Raw genomic sequence first — 15,671 nt, 5'->3', positions numbered from 1 at the left:
CCATTCATAGAAAGTTTGAGCTTTAATCAGCAGTTAGTTCACCCCTGCTCATCTGTCATTCTATCATTCAAAGACATATGAAGACGAAGACGTTATATTTTCAAGAACCCTTGAGAAGAACACTACCATGATTTTGAGAGTCCTCTCCACAGAGCAGGTTTTAACTGAGTGAAAAATCATGTACCTGTCAGGAGATCTCTGGGTTGGTTGAGAATATGCTTCAGCAAAACACCCAGTAACGGTCCCGTTCAAGAAATTACCAAGAAAACAAATGAAAAATCTGGAGCACACAGTTAGGTTCCACTGATGTCTGCACAGAGCAAAATCATTTTATGAGCAGAAATATATTTCTATACAGGACTAATTTTTTTTTTTGAACTAGGGCCCCTGGAGTCTAGACAGACTGAGGACTACATTGAACAATAAGAATTTTTTCTAACTAACTCTATGACACTGCTGTTGTTAGTGACTTACTAGGTACTGAAGGAAACTAATGACTTTGTGTTTAAAACTTGCCTTTTATTTTAGGTGTCTAATTTCAAAATCTATAAGCAGACCAATACATGCATGACATTTAATTCTCTGTACAGGAAACCTAGATACCTTGGGCTTTGTAAAAAAATTAAAACTAATATTATCTGTAGCATTTTCCCTGAAACTGTGGTCTCATATGCATCAGAACTGGACAGCCTGGTTGCAGAGTGCTGTGGCTTTTTCTGTGTATACCTCCAGTTTCTACCAACAGAAACATAGCATAACAGAGAATGGGAAAAACATTATACCCAGCCATGGAGTTGGACCAGGATCAAGGCTCATACTGAAGTGAAAAGCTCTGCATACCTTGCAGAGTGCAGCTTAGTTGAGTTTACTTTTGAAGAAGATTGTAGAAATCTCAGAGATGGTGAACACATGGTGCCCTGGAAATCAGCTCTAGATAATTACCCACAGGGGAAGGGTCATTTCAGGAGCAAGGGAGACAGATGAAAGTGTTTTCCTTTAATGACTTACCTTAATCTGTGCTTGCCAGATCATTCAGATCATAGGCTATGGTTAGCAAACATGATTTATTTTGTCTCCAAGCCAGACTCTGATAGTTGATTTAACGGTGTGTGTTACAGTCAGCCGTTCACCTCAGAGCAAAGAAAACTTACAAAAACTCATCTGCTTTGGGATGTTCTCATTCTGCTTATAGACCAAGGGTTTCTGGATCAGTAAACTGTCTATAATGGTAAAACAGTAGCATTCACCAAACAAGGAACTTACTCACCAAGTGCATATATGCCATTATAGCTTTGAAAATAAACCTTTGATACTCATTTAATATATTTCCTTCCTATGAATATTTGCTCTGTGGCAATGCTTATTTCCATTATTGCCTTGTAAATGCTGTTTCCTTTACCATGTTATTAAAAGTGCAGATTAAATTTATTCATATAAGAAATTTCCATTTCTTTTCAATTTAAACTCAAAAGATAGCTTGTTTAACCAAGTAATAAAATTAATTTCCAGGTTAACCAGCAGCTTTTTTTATTGGCATTCTATAGTAGGACAAAATCATAAATTAAAATTATACTAATAAAATTACCCAACACCAGTACACTTCCTTAATGTATCTTCATCTGTTCCCAGACACAGACTCCCAGGTACTAAGCTTCCACAGTCATATTATTCAATGAAAATTAGCAACATATATGGAAATGTCTTCAGTTCCTACCTGGCAATTGACAGACATTCTGATTCTGAGTGGATCCATTAACAATGTACAATGATCTATGAAATCAGTTTCTGGTACATATATATATAAATATACACAAAATAATGAAAAATAATCAGTGTAATTTGAAAACATTTAAAAACAACAACAAAAACAAACTCTGCCTAGATTAAAAGGATGTATGAATACTATAAATTAAGCTAATGGTGAGTTTAGGCTTTATATCATCCATGTCTTCAGTTTGATCCATAGTTCTCCGAGTTCTGGATTTCAGAATTGCCCACTAGTCAGACAGTCAGTGCAGGGAGAGCAATGCAGAACAAAAATATGACTGTCATGAGCAAACAGTACAGAAATTCCTCCTTGATGCTTTTTCTGTTGATTGCTCCCCAAGCATAAGCCCAATTGCAAATTCCTTTCCAGTTCCATTAAATGTAAATCACAGTTCCCCGTGAATTCCTTTGTCCTGGTTTCAGCTGGGATAGAGTTAATTTTCTTCCTAGTAACTGGTATGATGCTGTGTTTTGGGTTTAGGATGAGAATAATGCTGATAACACACTGATGTTTTAGTTGTTGTAGAGCAGCATTTACAAAGAGTCCAAGACTTTTCAGCTTCTCACACCACCCTGCTAAGAAGGAGACAGGATACACAAGTAGCTGGGAGGGTACGGAACCAGGACAGCTGATCCAGACTAGCCAAAGGGATGTGCCATACCATATTGTGTTATGCTGAACAATAAAACGAGCTGAGTTGGCCAGGGTGTGGCAGGCAGCAGCAGCCTGGGGAGCGGCTGGGCATCATTCAGCAGGCGGTGAGCAACTGCACTGTGCATCACTTGCTTTGTATATTCTTCTATAATTTTTTATCATTATTTTCCCTTCCTTTTCTGTCCTGTTAAACTGTCTTTATCTGAACCCACGAGTTTTTCCCTTCTTATTTTTATTTTGATTCTTTCCTCCATCCCACTCAGGTGGCAGGGGGGATGTAAGAGAATGCCTATGTGGTAGATTAAATCTGCCAGATTAAACCACAACATCCTTGGAGCTTCAGGCTATCACCAGCTTCAACCCTACAGCAGCAGGTTATCAGGTGTAGAGGTCAAAGCCTAGCACTTAAATATCTAATACATCTAATGTATATAGGCAGACGGTATAGGCACAAGCCAAAGAGATATGAATACAGTTACATCACTTACCTTTCTGTGTGTCTTGAAATGTTCTTCAAAAGAAAAACAAACAAAAACGGGAGAGGGAAACATGGATACCACAGAAGCTTAAGTAGAAAACTCATAAACTAATATCAGGACTCTGCTTTTATGTTTCTTTCCTTTTTTTTTTTTTTTAACTGCATCAGATAAGGACATCAGTGATTTTCCACACACAAGCCAAATGCTTGCTGATTAGGACACTTGTACATATTCTGAAGGATTGGCTGGAAAAGAAGGAAACCGAAGGAAGGGAAGAATTTCTGATGTAGCCTAACATGAAATCATTTACCACTTACTTCACATATTCAATTTATCTGAAGAAAATGAACAGTGACTCATTATTCCTAATGATAAATTATTCTGTAATACTGAAAGAAAAACTTTAAAGCACAGGTAGGTAATTATTCCTTAAAAGCAATCCAGACTTACATTTAAAAATGACAGCTTTAATCAAGTGTATTCTCCGTAAGTGAAAAAAAGTGGTGAAAAAGTGCCACAAACTGTGAAAGGAAAATGTGATAGAAGATATTCAGTACCATTTCCATTTTATCAATTTCTAGGTCAGTTGTTTGTCCTTTAAAAGTGTCAAAGCAAGACAAACGTTCATAACTGTAGTCTTTTAAAATAATATGTTACATTTGAAACCTGAAGTATGCTTTATTCTAGCTTTCCAGATTATTTTGAAGAATGAATTTTTTTCTAACATAAGGAGAGAATTTTAAAATAAAAATCAGAATCCTCAGGAACTGTGGCTTTGACATACTTATTTCATACACTGCAGCAGCAAGATCACTGGTGATCTTATACTTTCAGGGCAAAGGATTTAGAAAATGAGTCACTGCTACCTGCTTCTTTAATTTATGCTTCTGCCATTCGTTCTATATGCTATTCAAGAGTTTTCATCCATTTAAGGAAATAACTCTGTCTGGGATCACTAAAAAAATTGGTAATTTGAGATTTATTAATTCTTCGCAGGAATTTCCTTCACTTGCACAGGAACAAGTTAGTTTAAGTCCTGAAACAAACTGGAGAAAACACAGAAGTTTCTTACTGAGGTAGAAGAAAATTTTCTTTCACCCATGCTAGGCATTCATGAAGCCAAACAAGGTTAGGCTGTCACTAAAAAAGGCAGGTTCTGCTTTGAAAAACCTGAACACACATTTCTGAAAGATGAATATATTTTGAGTGTGGTAATTCAAGCCACTCAGAAAAAAAAACAGGTGCTACATAGTGATAGTTTTCTAGTCATGGTATTAGCACATGCCTAGTTCCTTAAGGATTAATGAGACCCTTGAGAATTAATAAGTCTTTCCATGTAGTATTAAGCAACCTTACTCTCACAGATGCTGAATGTTCTATTGACCTTACAGAAATGCTCAGCTTCTTTCAGCATTTCATATTATTCATTTTAACTGTCTTCATACCATATATTTAATAAATACCTATATTCAAAGGCACTTTTTCAACAGCATGACCTTTTTCTATATTTTCTTCCATGATGATCAACAGATTTAGTTGGCCTTTCTCAGGAGGGAATTAACAAATTGGATGACTACTTTTCTCCTACTATTCTTTTTCGTGCAAAACTGATCCATTCATCCAGTTTAACTGTTCCTAAAGGATTAACTCAACACAAGGTATCATCACAAAGTTGTACTGGGTTCACACGGAAAGGTCTTGGTAGCAGGGGGGCTGCAGGGGTGGTCTCATGAGCCAGGAACTGCCCCATGTCAGATCAGAGCCAGCTCACACTGGCTCCAAAAGGGACCCACTGCTGGCCAGAGCTGAGCCAGTGAGTGACACTGGTTGGGCCTCTGTGAAAGCAGAATTAAGAAAGGGGAGAAACAAACAAACAAACAAAAAACCATGCACAACAGCAGCTGGGAGTGAGAAGAGAGAAAATGTTAGAGAAACAGCCCTGAAGACACCTAAGCAGGGTGGATGGGTGCAAGGTATTTTTAGTTTGCTTTTGGTTTCTCACTGCTGTAGTCTGCTAGTGATAGGCAGTTATACTAACAATTATATTAATCTCCCTATGCTGACTGAGCCTGCTTTACCCCTGACAGCAATTGGTGAACCATCTCCCTTGTCCTCATCTCAACCCTTGAGCCCTTTCCCATCATATTTTCTCCCCCTCTTCCTTTGAGGAGGGAGAGTGAGAGAGTGGATGTTGCAGAGTTTTACCTGCCCATCAGGGTAAAAACACCACAGAAGTACATACTAAGCTTATTTTACCTCACTCTTTATGAAGCAATAGGTCCATGTAACAATAAAACTTTAGTATCTGACTTGAGTTGAAGATGATTTTCACAAGGAAAAAAAGTACATTGCAGAGTAGGGTAGGCCAAGTAACACAAAAGCCACCTTTTAATCTCTCCGAAGAGTTCTGTAATAAGAGAAACGTAGACAGAGACAGATGTTGGGATTTTCATTGCTGGACAGAAAGAGGACAAAAGTAAACACTATTTTATATTACTTTACATTACTTTTTCCATTGATCAATCTATTAACCACTGACTTAAGCAGTGAATTTATAACAAAAAACAAGGTTGCATAATAATAATTAAGGTTGCATAATAATAATTAAGGTTGCAAAATTAATTATTAATTTCATATAAAATATCATGCATCACAGACTCCACACTCAGTCTATGTCTATGCATAATGTAACAAACGCATGGATCCTGAAACTGACATGCTCCTCCAACCCAGATGTGAAAGACATCAAGGAGGGCTATAACTAATTAATTGATATTGTAGTATGATATTTCTGTGCCATAAGACAATAATTAACAGTAACAGGGATAACTGCCAATATAATAATTTGCATTAAATGAGCAAATAAATTACACACATAAAGTTAGGAAATAATTTTGCCCTTATATATTAAACCAAGCCAAAATTACTTTGTTTCAAGCAGAAAAAAACAACAAAATAAACATTTTGATCAGTTTTAAAAATCAGCATGTTGGAAAAAAAAAAGTGTTAAATTGCAAGCTTGATTTTTTTTTTTTATAAACAAGACAGCTAGAAACATTCTGCCACCTATTTTAACTTCTGATAATAAACTGGGCATCAAAGATGTCAAAGTTGGCAGAACAAGAGATCCTAACAAGAACAGCTAAAAGGTCAAAACTGAGCCATCTGTCTTAACACAGAATTAAAAGAATATTTGATGAAAGCTGCTAACACCAACATATAGGAGTCTTTGTATCTTTCCTACACTGAAAGGAAAGAATAAATAAAATTATATTAAAATTGTCAGTTTAGGCAGAGTTCCCTGAATGTGCTTTATTGCAGTTTTTCACTGGGTTTTTGGTTAGTGTCTTCTTTTGAATGAAAAACACACTCAGTTCTCCAAATCAGTTGGGCCTGATAGTTCATGCTAAACTGAATGGTTTGTGAATAATGCGTTGCTAATAACTAGAACAAGTAACATTCAAACACAGAAATTATATATGGTCTATTAAAAAATCTTTTAAAATCCTGCTAAATAGTACGGAACATGAATTTGCCAGCCATTCTAGACTGCTAAAGCAGTCACATTGAATGATTAGTATATTTTTTTCTTTCATTCCATTATCCTATTTCAATATATTATCATCTACAAATGTGCTCAAAGAAAAAGAAATCACGTCTGCAAACAAACAGAATTTGCACTAATATGCATCAACTCAAGGAGAAACAAATCTAGTTTTTTCTGGATCTGAACACAAGACACTATTTTTTTAGTGCCATTCATCAAACCTGGCTTTTTCAGAATGGGATTCTGGCAACCTGTTCTTGTGGAAGAGGGTGCAGTGGCAGCTGTAGTTATAGGCAGGGTGACATTTATGGGGCATGAAAAGACAACAGCAGAATAGCTCTCTCATAAGGCTATTTTCCAGAAAGCTCAGGGGAATGCTTGTGACCAAAAACACATTCAAAGGACAGCAGAAGAAACATGCTGTTCTCATTCTGCTCCATGTCAAGCAACATGCTAGATCTCAGTTTCATCGTTCTTTCTCCATAGCTGATCACCCAGAGAAGTTTCTCTTGCCCTATCACCAAGCACAACTGTGACACTCTACAGATGAAGTTGAAATAAGTTGTTTCATCTTTAAGATGGCAAGAAAAAATCTTATCAGTTTTTTTCTGTCATCCAGAACTGTGGTATCATCACCAATATGCTACCCTGTGAAAACATTTGCCTACCATCAAGTTAAGTAACAGTAGCTTTCCTTTCTGCATTTTAAGATTCTTTGGAGTATAAGACAGCTGTCATTAAAATTACTCTAGATCCTACCCACAGCTACATCTCAGAGTTTAAAACTGGGATCAAAATATGATTGACTATATTAAAAATGAGCTAAAGCCATCTTAATCCATCTTTGTTATTACTATACCTTTTTTTCCTTTTTTTTAACACTGCAGTGCTAAAACATGATTTATTCAATTTAGAACTATTGTACAGCTTAGAGATGTATTTTGAATCACAGGAATGTGTTAATTAACAAGAACTTTAATAAAAAGCTGAAAGTATCATTCTTTTTTAATTTTTGACATTTGACAGAAATTGAAACACACAACTAAGGATAGCATATTTCACAGAATATATATTAATCTAACACAAAATACCATGTTGTCATAAAGACTGCAGAGTATTATGAGATCCTTTTCCTCAGCTATTTTCCAGTTGTTGTGGCACCATACCAACTGAAAAACCTTTCAAGTGCTACAGTATAAAAAAACCATAGGTAATGTAATTTTATATGAACTCTTTCTAATATTTATTGAGACATTAATTTTCTTAGATAAATCTCATTATGTTCTATAATTTTTGTTGTAGTTACCTAGTTTCAACAGCTTTATGCTCCAAGATCATGAACTATAATCTTTATAGTTATTTAAATACATTAGTTATCTAAATATCTAAATATGCAAATAGTTCTATGAAAGCCAGACTATGTTACATTTTGCTAACTGACATTGATTATTCTATGAAATGTCCTATGTTAAATTTGCAAGTCCTCCCATATTAGCACATATCTCACAGTTTTTTTCAATGTTTTACAAAGGATTCTTCTACTGTTGTTGCATTTCTCAAAATGGTTTAATAATATCTATGGAATAAATATTCTCCCAGATTAAGGTTTGCTGGAGTAATTTGGTTAGGGCATCTGGATTAATCTCTACTAAATTCTATTAAGCCTTTTCTTAAGGGCAATGTTTTTATATAATAAAATCCTGTAAACACAAGGTCAGGCAGTGAACCATGTCTAAGCTACACAAAATTAAATTCAGGGAAGACTACATGCAGGGTTTTCCTTTACACTCATCTAATCCCTGCTTAAATCATGGTCAAAGCTGCAGAGGAAATACTTGGTGGACTTTCGTCCTGACATGCTTGTACAGCAAAAACAAAAAGGGATCTCATCTAACCAGCCATGATGGGATACCAGATGTTGGAGAAAACCCCCTTTCAGCCCTGTCAGAGTCCAATACTCTTCAATCAGGTTCTTTTAGATATTCCATGTGTGAAGGGTAAAATGTTTAACACCAACAAAGTTGATGTTAGTCTTGCATTGCATTTCTAATTTAGCTGTGTGACACAAAATATACTGAAATCCCAGTAAAAATGTAAATTGTTACACTTACTTTGCTTTAGCTGTGGTCAGTCACACCCGGCTTTGTTCCCTGAGCTTGATAGGCACATCAACCTTGCCCTTCTCCACTGATCCTTCTTCAATTTAGAGGTTCATTGGTCACAAGCCTTTAAATCACAATTCCGTGAAGAAAACTACAGAACTACAGAGTAGGACAGTGGTTGCTGACATATCTTTCTTTGAGAGGGGTGTAGAGAGCAGAAATAACAAAACTAACTGAAAGGTGCACAGTTTTTGAGGTCACCTCTATGGTCTCAAAAAAATCAGAAAATACTAACTTAGAAAAGTAAAATAAATATGCTAGGCATTAATACAAAGTTTTTTTTTTGTTTTTTTTTGTTTGTTTGTTTGTTTTTTACTATTTGAATATACTTTCTAAAATACTTAACATTAACACTAATGATCAACTGCTGTGAGGTCAGTAGCTATAACACAAGAAATCTCAAAAACAGTGCCTAAAGCTTTTTGCTTATCTTTATCTCTTTGTTCTTTGCTCTGCCTTCATTAGTCCTCTGTTGCCTTTGACAATAAAAGCATTTAATGAGACTGGCGTTTTCACAGTGATGGTACTAATCCTACCTAGAAACAATCCCCTGTTTTTGAAAGTCTCAGAGTAAGAGCCATCACAGTCCTCAGAAACAGCCCTTTGAACCATATAGCTAACCCAGAATAGCAGTGTGCTCTAGTCCTACTACATGAGCAGCATATCAAAAAAAAGAACAACAACAACAAAAAACCTTCCATATTTAAAATTCTTCATTTTAATAGTGGCTTTCCTGGATGAATCAAAGAACTCGGCTGTTTTTCTCATACATGCCATACTTGGCACAAGTGAAAAGGGCATTGTGAACTGGCAAAGAGCAACATCAGATTTTTTCTCCTGTATGTTCAATAGCTAATTAAAATAAGCATGACTGACTGAAATAACCATGAGAATCTAAACTTGAAAATTCTTCTGAAGATTCAAAACAAAATGCTTTAGGAAAGACTTTCCTTACATTTGTTCATTTCTTTAAACAAATATCCAAAACAGTCATTCAAAATGATCTTCATTTATCTTTTTAAAGTTTTTTCCTATTCATGACAATGAGTATTAAAAAAAATGAGGTCTTACCTGCTGAACTGGCAGAAATACTTTGTCCATTTTAAGAAAACTTGTAATGGTGAAACAAAAGAATTACAAAGCTTTGCTCAAAGTTTCCCAGTTCTACTTTTTCTGATTTTCTAATAGTGGAAAATAAATAAAATAAAATAAAATAAAATAAAATAAAATAAAATAAAATAAAATAAAATAAAATAAAATAAAATAAAGCTACTGTTGTACAGTAAATAAATTGGCAAAATGCACTTTGATCTAATGAATAGTTCATGCTGTTTTAAAAGGTAAGTATATTCAACACCACTAAACAATGTATTACCTGCACTAGAAATTAGATTGCAAAGCATTTGTCCATTGGAAGCTGTGGACCTTTGCTTAACTAACGGTTTTGAAATTTTGGTCTTGAGCAGTCCCTCTTACTCCAACACAGAGACATAACAGCCATAGTTCATCTAGAAAGAAAGGTATCTGGGGAAAAGTGCATTTTGAGCATTAGTATTCAAATATAGAAGATATATCTGGGAGCTCCCTTGTTAGAACTACAGTCACAATTTTCTTACCTGTTTTTCAGGGAGAAGGGAGTGAATACATTCATTCACAGGTGCAATGCTCGTTTCAGCAAGAGGTGAGAGCTGTGTCTAGTGGCCTCTCAGCAGGAAGGCTATTCTAAGACAATTTAATGTGGAATGTATCATGGGATGATCAAATACTTGCACTTTTTGTGGTGCTACTCAAGTTACTTTTTTTTTTTTTTTTTGCATCCACAGGGAGAGAAAAATTGAGGTTAATATCTCTACGTCTAATACCAAAGATGAGGTTCTTTGCTATTAACTGAATTTTTCTGAAAATTCTACATTAGAAGGTAGGTTTGGAGAGCAGTCATAGAATCATAGAATTATAGAATCATAGAATGGCCTGGGTTGAAAAGGACCTAAAAGATCATCTAGTGTCAACCCCCCTGCTCTGGGCAGGGTTACCAACCACTAGAGAAGGCTGCCCAGATCCGCATCCAGCCTGGTCTTGAATGCCTCCAGGGATGGGGCATCCACAACCTCTCTGGGCAACCTGTTCAACTGCCTCACCACCCTCTGAGTGAAAAACTTTCTCCTAATTTCCAACCTAAATCTCCCCTGTCTTAGTTTAAAACCATAACTTCCACCATTGGCAAATAAAGGAAGTACATGGAAAAAATCATACATCCTTTAGCATAGTATGATATTTTGAACGAAACCTGAGTTATCCAAGAAATATATTTTCTTTGTAAAACAGTTAGCAGATATATTTTTGATAAAGCTATATCTCCTGCATGATACACTGAGGAGATAGACTTCTCTCCTGAGGCTGGAAAGAAGTCTACCTTTTAGCAACATATGAGTATTTGGTCCACCCAGATGCACAGAATCCTTAGTAAAATCAGAAATCTCTTAAGAGAAGGAATCTCCTAAAACACTAACAGCCAAAGCTGGAATCTAATTTCTGTAACTGTGAGGGAATAAATTTCCCTTTGTTCCCATGTCCAAGGTGTCTACAACACTGGTAGCAGAATTGAGGAAAGAAAAGTTACTGGTTGAAAGGAGAGAGGACCACCTTTGCAGGAGATAAAATATGATCACAGGTTTTTGGTTTTGTTTTCTTTTCTTTTTTATAACCTAAAACAGACATAACGTAAAACTGACAGAAACAACAGCAAAACAATATTTGAAAGGTACAAGCTATTGCCAAACAATTCCTTGATATGTTGAAAAAAAAATAAATCTTTCAAGACTGATTAAACCTTGCCTTTTCCCACGTCTCAGACAGCAAGGATGAGTCCAAAACTGCCATTTTTATATTTTCCATAGATGGAATTGTGCAAATAATTAGAAGACATTTTAAGCTGATTAAAATATGTATTTTATGCAACACCCACACAAGGAGAAAACTTTGCTTCAGGAGAAAAAGGGCAATTCAGCTGAAGGCTGTTTTTATCTGTGTAGCATGAGTTGGCAACAGTCTTTGATCCATACCCTTAGGGCAAATTTGACATCTATTTCACTCTAGGCAAGCACAGATCTTTTGAAGGATATCTCTATATAATGACTGACTGACTGCAAGAAGGCATGTCATTGTCCTCCTCTGCCTCTTCAGATTTGATTTGCAAGCCAGGTGAATCTCATGACATGTCACCTAGTAAATCAAGCAGAGAAGAGATGCCTGAAATAGTCCCCATCATGCTGACAACATAAAATCATGATGATGACTGATTCTGAGAATCTGAGAGAAACTCAGCTTACCCCTACATTCATTTCAGAATAGGGCAGCATTTTGGAATAAAATTCAGTCTTTCAAATAGCACATACAGATTCTGTGCAGAAAAAAATCCTCCAAAATTCCTTTAAATAAAACCTATTTTTCCTTATTAGTTCTCTTTTTATGTCTGTTTGCATCCACTTATTTTATTCCCCTTCAATAAAGTTTATCCTTCATGTCATATCAAGTTATAAACATTTAGTTCTACAGCCAATAGTTAAATACTAGGCCTGCTACCACACATCTAAGTTTACTTCAGAGAAGTCTGTGTGATCTGTTTCTATAAAGTGATGGATACTTTATAAGTGCCTTGGTAGATAATGAAAGTAAATCACGGACCTAAAAACTGGACAAATATCAAACATTCATAAGCTAACTGTTCCTAATTGTTACCTTAGCAAAGTTCTCACTGTGGATGTCTCTTCTGATGATTATAGGATGAAATTCTTAAAATATTTATTCTTTCATTCCATGAATTCTACAGTAGCAAAAACCAAAAATAATTTAAAAAATCTATCTATGAGGAAGAGCTAATCAATTAAGAATAAGCAAAGGATAAAATATTTCTGTAGATAAGCAATCCACAGCAAATAAAACCTGCCCTTTCCCCATGTGATTTGATTCACTAAGCATCTGAACACATTTCCACTCACAGGTCTGCTACAGCTATTTGAATTCTTTTTATCTTCCAAAGAGCAGCTGTGCAAGGCTTTGTTTTTGTGTAAAATCAGCATAAAAACAAGAAATGAGTTATCCACCTATAAATATATACTTTTTTTTTTTCTTTTGACGAACAGTAGATACTTTTCCCTAGTTCTCATAAGGAGGTAGGAATATGGCCATATATATAAACATTTTTACTTTTCTTTTGGAGGGGCAAGAATGTTGCTTGTCCCAGCTTAATTGTACTGAACTTTATGTTTTTCCAAAACTGAAAATTCATTAAATCTAGACAGATTAAAGTAACATACTTGCTTTGCAGTGATGGAGTTTTATGAAGCGTCTAATAATGAATATATTACTTCATATTAAACTTACAAGAAGATATGTAATCACTTGGCACTAAAGAATACCTAGAAAGTTTCTTCATGAACTTGTGCATGACGTCGACCTCTTCTTGATGTTATTTTTTCCTAACACACAATAAATAATTCCTTCAAGACGAAATCATTTACAAATATTCGGAGGTATATAGATATACGAACATACACTCACACATACACATATATATAGATACAAATATATACCTATCTATTTTGAGAAGATCCAGGTCAAGATTACAAATATGGTTAGTTTCTGAATATTCAGTAGATATATATTGAAATATATTTCCAAAAATATTAATATTTACTTATATTTGAACATATTAAAAGTGTCCTTTGGGCCATCAACATACATCCTCTTATTACCTGCAGTATAATAACATATTAGAACATATTAAATGCATCCTTAGGGCTATGAACATACTGCAGGTATTAGGAGGATATATCTGCAACATCTTCTCAGGATATCCAAGACTGCATACTTAGGCTTTCTGTAAAAATAAAGGCGATAGTGTGTCCAAACTGTCAAATTATTTGGTATCAACCAAAGAGCTTGGAAAAATACTTTGTTTCAACATTCATACCATGCATCTTAGGTAAAAATGGAAGGCTAAAAACATAGAAGTAAATCAATTTCAGCAGTTTGTAAAAAAGAAAAGCCCTTATCTTTTCTGTGCAATTTCAGTCAAAGAAAAATGTTTAATAGAATCCAAAGGCAATAATAAAAATCCTCATTTCACGTATCCAAATTTATTAACTTCATTTTTTATTCTTCTAAAATTTGATAACTCATTGAAGTCCGTGAAGCAATAGGGATTCTCTCTTCTTCAGTTGTAATAGAAAAAAATCTACGTTATAGAAAGACAACATATTGTTCAGTCTCTACTGTTTTGGCTAGGATATATTTTCTGTACCAGGCAATTTCAGTTGATGTTCTTAGTCCTCAAAAAAGAGATAAACCAAAGATAAAAGAGGGAAAGCCCACTCCAAAGTGAAATCTAAAGGTGGTGTTCTTGTGTTCTTGTTGTTTTTTGTTTTTGCTTTTTTTTCAGTTGTCTTCAGTAGCCATATGAGTATCTTTTTTTATGCTGTGTCCCCCAACTAAAAGTGTATCGTTCTGCTCTGAACAGCAGATTAGCAAATCCAGTGAAAGGACACCAAGTAACATCTGAAAAAGTGACAAAAGTTACATAAAATAAAGATAAAACTTACCCTATATGCTTCTCTTTGGGTTGTGTGGTGGGTCAACCTAGGCTAAGGTACAAAATCCCACCCATCCACTCTCCCACTTCCCCTTCTCAACAGGACAGGGATAGAAAATAAGATGGAAAAGTTCATGGGTGAAGATAGAGAGACATCACTTACAAACCACCATCACAGACAAAACAGTCTCAACCTAGGGAAAATTAATTTAATTTTCTGCCAGTTGAAGTTGATATTAACAACAGACAGTAATGACAGATAAGAATATCCATGTAATGCCTACTGAAATCAGTGATACTCTTAAAACTCTTCCTGTTCTTGACTACAATCTTAGCTAAACGACAAGCTCAAAGCTGGCCAGCACAATCAGCTCATACCATCACTATAATTTTCTCTTAACATTTATTTAGTTTATGAGAAATTAAAACCTGTCATATTGTCTTGGACACACTGGAAAATATTTAAAGTAATGAATTAGACATCTAGCCATCAAGCCTTTGGTTATACACGTACTTTTAGTTTGCTTTCTGATTTCAAAAATCTGTTTCACCCTATCACTTTTGGCAGTCTTGAAACCCTCACAAAGCTCACATGATTGTTGCATAGCAGTGATGATTTCCTTTCCTCTCCTCCCAACTTCTTGAAAAAAAAAAAAAAATCACAGCTCATCAGGATTCTGCAGTCAACAAATCAAAAACCATGGAAATATACAACATAAGAGGTAGTGTCTTGTTTTGTTTTTCTCCAAATAATAAACGTCTGAGGTTTTGAACTGTCAACAATGCTAAGTGGGACAGAAAACATGGAAATGGCTGGGGAAAAGAATTGGGATAAAAATGTTTAGAGGAATGTTTCTGAGGAATTCACAAAAAATCATGAATTCCTTACACCTCATTTAATTTCTTAGGAGAGTCAAAATCTTAAGTAGTTAAAAACATTTCAACAAGATCTCCAAAATCAGAAGTCAGATAAGGCATGCAGAGTGCAGGTGTGCTGAGACAGCATGATATTGAAGAGTTTTATAGCATGCAAAACAAGCTATTGAGGAGAACAGGGAGCAAGGTAGGCTGTTAGTAAACTGCACAGTAATGTGTGTTGCTCAGCTGACATGCTAATCTATTTTCTGTCAAGAGTTCTGACAAACCTTCAAAATATTCCTGTTTGCTTTAGAAAAATGCATTACTTCTAGGTTTACCTGAAGACATGTTTAATTTGTAAAGCCCCTGATGTGTATACCCATACAGATGAGAACATAATTACCTAGAACAATTATAATCAAATACACCAAAATATAGATTGATAATATGAGGAATTAATGTTTTCCTAAAGACCTGAATTAAGACATTTATTATTCTTATTTGATTCTCTTTAAATAATTAAATAAATAAAACTCCTGAAGAATGACCCTGGAAGAGAAAGAAAGAATTTTAGGCCAAAGGATGCCTTTTTTGTTGTTTTTGTGTGTAACAA

At 35.1% G+C, this 15,671-nt stretch overlaps 1 protein-coding gene across 1 annotated transcript in view; it reads right to left on the bottom strand.

The window, feature by feature from the left end:
* Positions 1-15,671, bottom strand: part of LOC310898178 (uncharacterized protein) — a 331,267-nt gene that overhangs the window by 207,668 nt on the left and 107,928 nt on the right. The window contains exons 11-16 of the mRNA XM_083832738.1: positions 10,227-14,166; positions 9,986-10,134; positions 9,682-9,791; positions 8,560-8,709; positions 783-5,308; positions 185-310 (exon numbers count right to left, since the gene is read on the bottom strand). Coding sequence (XP_083688864.1) covers positions 185-310; positions 783-790 — 134 coding nt within the window. The 5' untranslated portion in view covers positions 791-5,308; positions 8,560-8,709; positions 9,682-9,791; positions 9,986-10,134; positions 10,227-14,166. The remainder of the gene's footprint in view (positions 1-184; positions 311-782; positions 5,309-8,559; positions 8,710-9,681; positions 9,792-9,985; positions 10,135-10,226; positions 14,167-15,671) is intronic.

The sequence above is a fragment of the Anser anser genome, assembly GCF_964211835.1.
Source record: "Anser anser genome assembly, chromosome: 4".
NCBI classification, from domain to species: Eukaryota; Metazoa; Chordata; class Aves; order Anseriformes; family Anatidae; genus Anser; species Anser anser.
This window is presented reverse-complemented; position numbering and strand designations above follow the sequence as displayed.